Below are 8,709 nucleotides of genomic sequence, written 5' to 3' on the forward strand. Positions count from 1 at the left end.
TTCATATTTGATTCTATTATAGTTTCAAGGAAATTATAGAACCAGTCGAATGCAATGGAATTGAATAATCTGTCCTTTTCGAGGGACAAGTATTGGTTTAATTCTGGCGTTCTTTACCTTGGTTACAAAGAGGCTCTCATTGAGGAGATAAACAAATTAGCAAACAAAAACCCACACATCTTGACCAACATCCGTTTAACCTAAATATAGCCTAATTTGTCTTGTAAATGTTTTTTCAAAGAGCTTCCAAGAGGTGTAGGTCTAAGTGAAAGGGAAAAAGAAAGAGGAAACAAAGCCAAAAATAAAAAACAGATTGTTAGCAGTGTTTGCCAGGGTAACTGTGGCCAATATCTACATTTAAGTGTCTTCCCTGAAGAAAAGGAATGTAACATATAGGAAGGGATGGATAGCTTGTCATGTATTTGTTACTTCAAAACATCAGCTGTTAATATGGCAGCCATTAGAAAATGAAATTTATGTCAGCTTTACCAACAGAGCCTTGTATATTGCAGAAATGTACAATTCTATGGACTTCACCAAGAAGTTCAGCCAACATGAAACAAAAGAACATAATAAAAGAAATTTATTGGACATAAAGAATCCCCAAGCGGTCACAAAAAAATATGTCAGAATCCAAATGCTAGCGGAAGAAAATTTTGTCCATTTCAGAGCTGAGAGGACAAAAGAAGTTAAATAGACAAAACAGATGGGCAGTCTGAGAAAGACGCCAACAGACGCAAAAGGTGAATGAGGATGCAATGAAGAAAACACTCCAATGGCCAAAGTCTGTTATGAGACCGACCAGCTTTTATCGACAAAGCCTTGTTCTAACTGCTAGAATGAGAGTTAGACATTTCCGAATAAGAAAAAGGAAATTGGCACACTGCAGGGTAAACAAACTCATGCAAAATATGTCCTGTAAGAATGCCATGATTTCAATTAAAGGGGTAATTCACTGCAGGCAAGATGAGATTTTAATAAAAGTTGGCTGTCTGTGCAGCAGAAACCATTTTAAAAAAATCGGTGCTACACAACTATATAAAACAGAGAAATGGGGGGGAGTAGAAAAACTTCAACACCCACAATGCACTGGGCTTGTTCAGACTATCCATGACTGGAGATACAAAAATTCATATGTAGACCAACATTGTAACAATACAAAGCTGGTTGAAAATCAGCAAACTTGCCCTTTAAGCTGAACTAATTTCTCATACATGCTTTGTTTGCTTACAGCTGAATCAACTGTAATGAGGCATGGTGTTTGCCCTTCAAAACACTTGATTCATGGGGGGGAATCCTTTTTTGAGTGGCATGTTTGAATTATACATTGACATATTTACAGTTGTCTCAAAGTTTGTTTCATGTTTTTTTAATGCAGGTCAAGAAGAGTTAAGGCTAAACGATGCAGAGGAAGCATAATTTCCATCAATTCCTGTTTTGAATTTACTGATTTGTAATTTAATTGACGTTTCTATATAAAACAGCACTACTATACAGCAGTAAAAAGGAATAGTTCACTTAAAAATAAAAAATGAACAGAAAAAGAATGTAAAAATGCTACACTGTTACTGTTTTACTGTTCTATACTGTTTAATATATAAAATGATCATAAATATGATAAATGTATAAAGTATTTAACTAATTTATCTTAGTCAAACATGTTCCATTTATTTTAATTTTCATGATTTTCAGTGGAATATGCAAAAAATATGTTTCCAGATGAAGTTTCATTGCATGATCCATCACATTTTATGATATTTTATTTAAATCTAATGCTTGTTTTTAACAGTTATTATAAATTTATAAACTATTTAATTTAACTGTAATTTATCTTATAGCATATGAAGTAAAATACACTGAAAATATGTGCAATGTTAATGTAACATACTTTTAAAATAGTTTTTTTGCAAGTCAAACATGTTCCATTTATTTCAATTTTCATGATTGCAAATGCAAAAATTGTTTCCAGATGATGTTTCGCTGCATGATTCATCACATTTTATGAAATGAAATTAAGCTTTTCACTGATGGTTTGTTAGGATAGGACAATATTTGGCTGAACTATTTGAAAATCTGGAATCTAAGGGCGCAAAAAAATCTAAATATTGAGAAAATTACCTTTAAAGCTGTCCAAATAAAGTTCGTAGCAATGCATATTACTAATCAAAAACACATTTTTAATATATTAAGGTTAAGAAATATACAAAATATCTTCATGGAACATTATCTTTACTGAATATGTTAACGATTTTTGGAGTAAAAGAAAAAACGATCATTTTCACCCATACAATGTATTGTTGGCAATTGCTATAAATAAATGAAGGCTAATATTATGTAGAAAGCAGCGTCAACATTCCGCTAAATATCTCTTTTGTGTTCCACACCCCTATATAAGGTCACGCAGGTCAACAAAGACATAGCGGAGAGTAACTCAGGACAGTGGGTAAGTGAGGACAAATGATAAATTTCGTTTATGAGTGAACTATGACTTTAAATGTCTTTTTGAATGGTTTGAAGCTATACAACCTTTCAGATACCAGTCTAAATCTGCAACCAGCAGGCTGACCGATATTCTTTAGGTTTCAGCGTACAGAAAAAGCTTTTATGATATCTGTACAGTGTAATCACTTTATCATGTGTACCTGCCTTTATGAGCACTTGACTTCACTGATAAGATAACCACACACATTAAGCTGTTTCCATGTAAACAATCCCAAACAGTAGAAGACAAAGTTGTTAACCGGATAATGTTATGTTGTTATAAAAAGCACACAGAGGCCAGAAGCAAACAGGGGCCCTGCTTATTTTTCCCTAAATATGTCCAGGTTTAATTCTGACCGTGGACACTTACGGTGTTAGGTCTAGTTGACTTCAAGGGGCCCTAGACGGCTGCCTACCTTTGCCTAGTGTTGAGTCCGCCCATGCAGATCACCATTCGTGACCGGGATGGCAGCCAGATTGCTCCATGTTCTCTTTTGCTTTGAGGGAGTGGTATGAACGAAAGCAAACACAAACTAATCCGAACTCACTTTTCTCCTGTCTGTTGGCCTGACTGCTTCTCTTGTGCTATCATTACCATTACGCAGAATAATTACATCAGCTGCAGCCACTTCCAGGCATCGATCTGTAACTCGAATCAATCCTCTGGAGACGCAGGGGGATGAAATGGTGATCTATGGTGGTGTGTGAGGGGAAAAACCTGACTTTCAGGCACCATAGGAGTTCCAGTCTGTAGAAATGGTGGGACAGTTCCTGGTATAGCTGCATCTCTTCCTGCAAGCGCAGCTTTCTAAGTGCTCTAATGAGATAGTGGGCAAGGGAAAAAAAGTCCATGGGATGCTGCATGTGAGAAACGGGAATATGAAGATGTGCGGCGTACGTGTAACGAGTTTCTAATTAAAGACACGGCGATGTAAGCCCTCGAGGGACGACTCCTTCCGTCTGAGAGCCTCAATAAATTGGCGAGAATCGGCGGCGAATGTTTCGAGACGTTCAAGACGAGCGACGAGCTTTTCCACTGGAGTTTGCTCAAGTCTCGGAAACATCAGAAGGGAGTCTGACCACTCAAACTTCCCACGCTTGAGCACGTTAAAGGACGATTCGCTTTCAAGGATAGCGCTCCCTCTCTCTCTTTCTCGTTTTGCGAGCCTTGCGTGGGGTTATATAGGCACCGGACGCTCAATCGCCTCAGGCTGTGTCGACTGAGGGACAGAAACGCGGCGATACCAGCGTCCTCAGGTAAGTTTACTGGAGGCGTTTATCACCTATGGTGATTCCTTTTTGAAACATTTTTTATCATATCCTCCTAACTTTCTAAGCTTTTTCACCGGGTCTATTTTCCTCATATACAAAGTGGATTGTAAATTAGCAGATAATCAATGCGCTTCTGTGGAAAGTGATGCTTAGATAGAAGTTTCGTAGCTTAAACAGTTCATCGAGTCCAAGTTTAGACACGCACCACTGAATTTGTTTCCATTCAAGAATTTAAAGTTTTTGCACATGTGTCTCTTTTATACTTTAATGGTGAGCTAATTTATACTGCATGTCTTATTTCTCAATACAACTCCTAAGAAGAAAATAAACATCTGGGAAGAAATGATTGAGTTCATATTGACTTTTAATCGTAGATGTGGGTATCTTAGCAAATGTGAGCACAGCTCAAGATTTGTAACTGAGTGACACGTGTGAGCTTCTGTGGTTTCTTTCTGAGGAGTTTCTGAAGATCAAGAGCTTTTTTTATTTGCTCTTTATGCAAAGTTATTGCTGCCGAGGAGAAACAGACTTATTATGCCTACGTATTAATTTATAAAGCTAACGCTTTGATTGATTTGTTTTGAAATGAATGAGCTGGACCACGTTAGTGAAGAAAACCCAGCCAACAAGTGCTCAGCGTATGTGAACTCAGCACTTGATGAAGAAAATGTGCGGAGAGATAGTTTGAATAGTTTTCATGACTTACTATTGCAGTAAAATGAACAACAAGTAGGTGTGTCCACGCTGACTGGTGGTTAAAGTGTTAATAGCACTTCTTTTTTAAGAAACCGTAAAAGCTTCCAAAGTTTATTTTTAACATAAAGTGGACTTTTGCATCTTATAAACCCCGTCGCTTCTTTACCAGATCCAGGACTTGGCCAGTGCGGGACTTGGGCGCACTCTGGTTGCGGGAGCGATGCGCGCCCTGCGGGCTCCAGTTCTAGTAATGGGGCTCGTCATGTTAATCTGCACTACCGCACAAAGCGACGCCAGCGTGAACGAGGTCGAGAAAACGTTCAGACGGATAATGGACATCATGAGACTGGTGGGAAACAGCGCTGACGACGGGAGCGCACAAAATAAAGAGAGCGCGGCTAAGGACACCCATCGTCTCAAAACGGAAAGCGGGGAAACAATTTTAAGTAAGCAGCGCGTTGAATGCACAGAAAAATGTAGGAATGTTAATAAACGGGTTGGTAAAATGTGACAAGTGACCTTAATTTGAAAGAAGGAATCACAATGAAATGCTAAAACATGTTCAAAGTTAAGCCACATGTCACATTGTGGCTGTGAAACATTAGTGGAACATTTCAGCTTTTACTGAGAAACTGACTTCATACACTGCAAAAATGATTTATACAAGTAAAGTTAATTTTCTAGCATTTGATGCCATTTGATCATGTGATGCAACGAATGCGCGGCCAGTCTATGTGCCTTCTTTTTCCATGACCTATATGTGAGAGGGATGTGACTTACCCACTAGGGAAGGAGCCAAAGTCTTAACTCTCAAAGCATTAGGTGAAATAGTTTTGCATTGCACCTGTTGCGTGCTGAGTCAGACATATGGTGGTCAGCAATTCCCAGTTAGCTCAGTCGTCTCTGGCCTACATAAGATTTATGATATGAAAGAAGCAGAAGCACTGAAAAAAAGTGTGTTCAATAAATAGTTATAATATTAATGAATGCACTCTTAAAAAAAGTTCTTTATTGGCATCGATGGTTCCATGAAGAACATCCATAGAACCTTTCAAAAATGCAAAAAAGTTCTTTAGATTTTTAAAATGTTCTTTAAAGTTGTTATTTTAAGAACTGTTCACTGAAAGGTTCTTTGAGGAACCAAAAATGGTTTTTCTATGGCATCACTGCAAAAACACCTATTTGGAGAGTGCAGGTGATCATAATGTGTACAGAAAACTTGTTTTGGGGTCTAAACTGCTGAGAGCATGTTCATTGTTGGGGAATGTTGAGATGAGCGATGTGGCTCAGAATCAGGATTTGACTTTTGAATTTCTTTCTTTTTGCAGAAATCTTTCCCAGAGATCTTAGAAAGAAAGAAAAGGTGATCAGAATCTTAACAGGTGAGAGACTTTTCAGTCTCCTGTGATTTTGAAACAAAACCGGCGTTTGAGAAATCTAACCTAGCCGTTTTCCCTTTCACCAGGTCCTCTTTATTTCAGTCCAAAATGCAGGAAGCACGTCTACAGGCTTTATCATAACACCAGAGACTGCACCATCCCTGCATGTGAGTATGGTCGAGCATTCGCATCTCTTCAGACCCCACACACAGGTCACATCTCTGCCCTCATGCGCCACGAGCCTCTACACACTGTCTTTATATTCATGACAGTCTCATGTCGGCTAGGTGCCCCTGATTTACCCCTGCACATGGAGTTTTAACACAGAAACAGTATAGGCTACAAATTCAGGACTCATCCAGCTGATTATCCAACTCATCCAGCTTTACTCCTGTCCTCAGACTACAAAAGATGCGCGCGACTTCTGACGCGACTGGCGGGGAGTCCGAGATGTCAAGAGGGTTAACTTTACCAGGTAAGACACTTTTTTTTGTTTGTTTGTTTTCCTTGAATGTAGGTAATTCTACAAGAAATTGGAGAAGAGAGGGAGAATGTGATATGCAGGATTCCCATGGTCCTGAAAAGCCATTCAAATCAAAAGAATTCATGGAATTTCATGGATTTTGTCTAAATTTCAAAACCATAATATATATTTTGGACATACCATTGTGGTCAAAAGTTTACATACACCTTGCAGAATCTCCATTTATAATATTTTATAATATTAAATAACTTATATATATATATATAGACAGAGAGAGAGAGAGGGAGAGAGACAGATTGAAAAAAAAAAAAAAATATATATATATATATATATATATATATACACACACACATATATATATATTCAGTATATTATATATAAAATCAAATGTATATCAAAATCGGCATCGACTTAAAAAGCATTAATTTATATAAGTAAAATACATATTTTTATATATATATATATATATATATATATATATATATACACACACACACACAAATTTTCCAGTTAATTACAATACAATTTTAAATTAATTTACATATATATATAATATATCTTAAAATAAAAAAAATGATGACAAATAACATTTAGTATATAGATAACATATTGATTTGTATAAATACATTATATATAGAGTTTAAAATAATACTAGATTGAACTGAAAATGTTACAAATATATATATTATATATACACACACACATATACATATATACATACACACACACATATATATATGTATATATATATATATTTGTAACATTTTCAGTTTGAAGATGTTTTATGCTGCAGAACATGTAACTGCAGTTTTCAATTTGTAACAAAAGTTCAGCAAAGTTGTCCTCAGATATATGTTTGTGTGTGTGTGTGTATATATATATACACACACACACACACACACACATATATATCTGAGGACAACTTTGCTGAACTTTTTTGATCCACTTCAAATGTTGACTAATGTACCTGGAAATGAAACAGATTCAAAGCAAAGAAAGTGTAGGTGAATATGTAGGTAAATTACAAAAGCAAAACAAAACGACAATTTATTCTGCAGATTCGGAGAAAACACATGCACTTTGAGGTTTTATGACTCAGAACACATTCCAGGATTAGATAACTTATCCAAGCTATTACAGATAAACCTGTTTGTCTTAGGATGTGATTTAAGGAGGTAAACAAACCTAAGTCAGTGCTTTACATTTCAGCGTTTTTTCCTAAGACCACTTCGGAGGGAGTACATGTAACAAACCGTGTTTCCCAATTTTTCACAGAAGGAAAAAATTTCAGACGCTTCCAAGCTCACACATGAATGTGAACACGGCCAAGTCTGAAACAGCACTAAACTTCTCTTCCTTTATCAAGCAGGTTGAAGCCAAACCAGAGTGACCCAGAGAAAATGAAAAAAACAGCAGTCAAAGTGCCTTTGGACAAGAGAAGAGAATTTAAACCAACACGCAACATTCCACATAATCAGCACATCGCGTCCAGAACACTGCTCTGTCTCTCCGGAGAATAGATGTGGGAAAGAATTGATAGAGCAGTAAACGGACACAGTATAATGGGATGCACTTGCCCAAAGACGTCTGATGGACTCAGCATGGAGCCAACGGTAAAATACAGGACGATAGAGAAAGAAAACAGAAAACGCATCTGGCGTGTTGGGTTGTGAACCACTGCCAAAAAACAAAACCATTTTTCCACCACTTTATCATGACAAAAGGGATTGCCATGGTTTTTGCGTTTCGTTCTCATCACATCAGACTCGTCACAGTCAGTGCTGATGTTTCGTGCGACATGCCTCGATGGGGTTACAAATCAGAGCCGTGACGACAAATTGTGCTAGTTCGCCGCAACGAGAGAGCTTCGCTTTTCTCTGTGCTAGAACTGAAAACCAGTTAACTGCATGAACGTTTCCTTTCGCTTCTGTTTGCCAGCAAACAGGTAGTTTTTTGCAGTAAATCCGTGAAAAGCTTATTGTTTTTTATGTGTGAGACTCTGAGTGTATGACTGTGGAATATATTCAGTATATTTTGATATGTAAATGTTGTACAAACGAGACTAAAAAATCCCTATAACAAACATGTAAGCGTCTGGCGTACGATGGGATGTGTATATTTAAAAGGAAATATATTTAAATAAATTATGATTGTTTAAACACTCTGGTCTTTAATGTTACAAAAATAGACTGAAAAAATTAAAGGTTAACCTTCTGCAGCATAAAACATATCTTTATCTAGTTTAACAGCTTATCTTGGCATCAGAAAATGTAGTTTTTAGGGAGTTTAAGATCTCTTATCACTTATGGTGGATGCTTTAGATGCTTCAGAGTTATAGAATTTTTTTGTCTGTAACCACACCAAAGATAACAGTCAAATTCTTTAGATAAATATCTT

The 8,709-nt window shown here is 36.8% G+C and overlaps 1 protein-coding gene across 3 annotated transcripts; it reads left to right on the forward strand.

Annotated features, from left to right (window-relative positions):
* Positions 1-2,971: 2,971 nt before the first annotated feature.
* LOC127154920 (ALK and LTK ligand 2a-like) lies at positions 2,972-8,625 on the forward strand. Of its 3 annotated transcripts, none has more exons than XM_051096798.1 (6): positions 2,978-3,738; positions 4,619-4,895; positions 5,778-5,831; positions 5,915-5,995; positions 6,230-6,303; positions 7,682-8,625. In XM_051096798.1, the coding sequence occupies exons 2-5, from the start codon at positions 4,670-4,672 to the stop codon at positions 6,292-6,294; spliced, it is 426 nt and encodes a 141-aa protein (XP_050952755.1). In that variant the 5' UTR covers positions 2,978-3,738; positions 4,619-4,669; the 3' UTR covers positions 6,295-6,303; positions 7,682-8,625. The 3 variants fall into 3 exon arrangements, with proteins under 3 accessions (XP_050952756.1, XP_050952755.1, XP_050952754.1); XM_051096797.1 differs by having other exon boundaries at positions 2,981-3,738; positions 7,679-8,625; XM_051096799.1 differs by lacking the exons at positions 6,230-6,303; positions 7,682-8,625 and adding an exon at positions 6,116-6,206 and having other exon boundaries at positions 2,972-3,738.
* The last annotated feature ends 84 nt before the right edge of the window (positions 8,626-8,709 follow it).

This window comes from Labeo rohita, chromosome 23 (genome assembly GCF_022985175.1).
Source record: "Labeo rohita strain BAU-BD-2019 chromosome 23, IGBB_LRoh.1.0, whole genome shotgun sequence".
Classification (NCBI taxonomy): domain Eukaryota; kingdom Metazoa; phylum Chordata; class Actinopteri; order Cypriniformes; family Cyprinidae; genus Labeo; species Labeo rohita.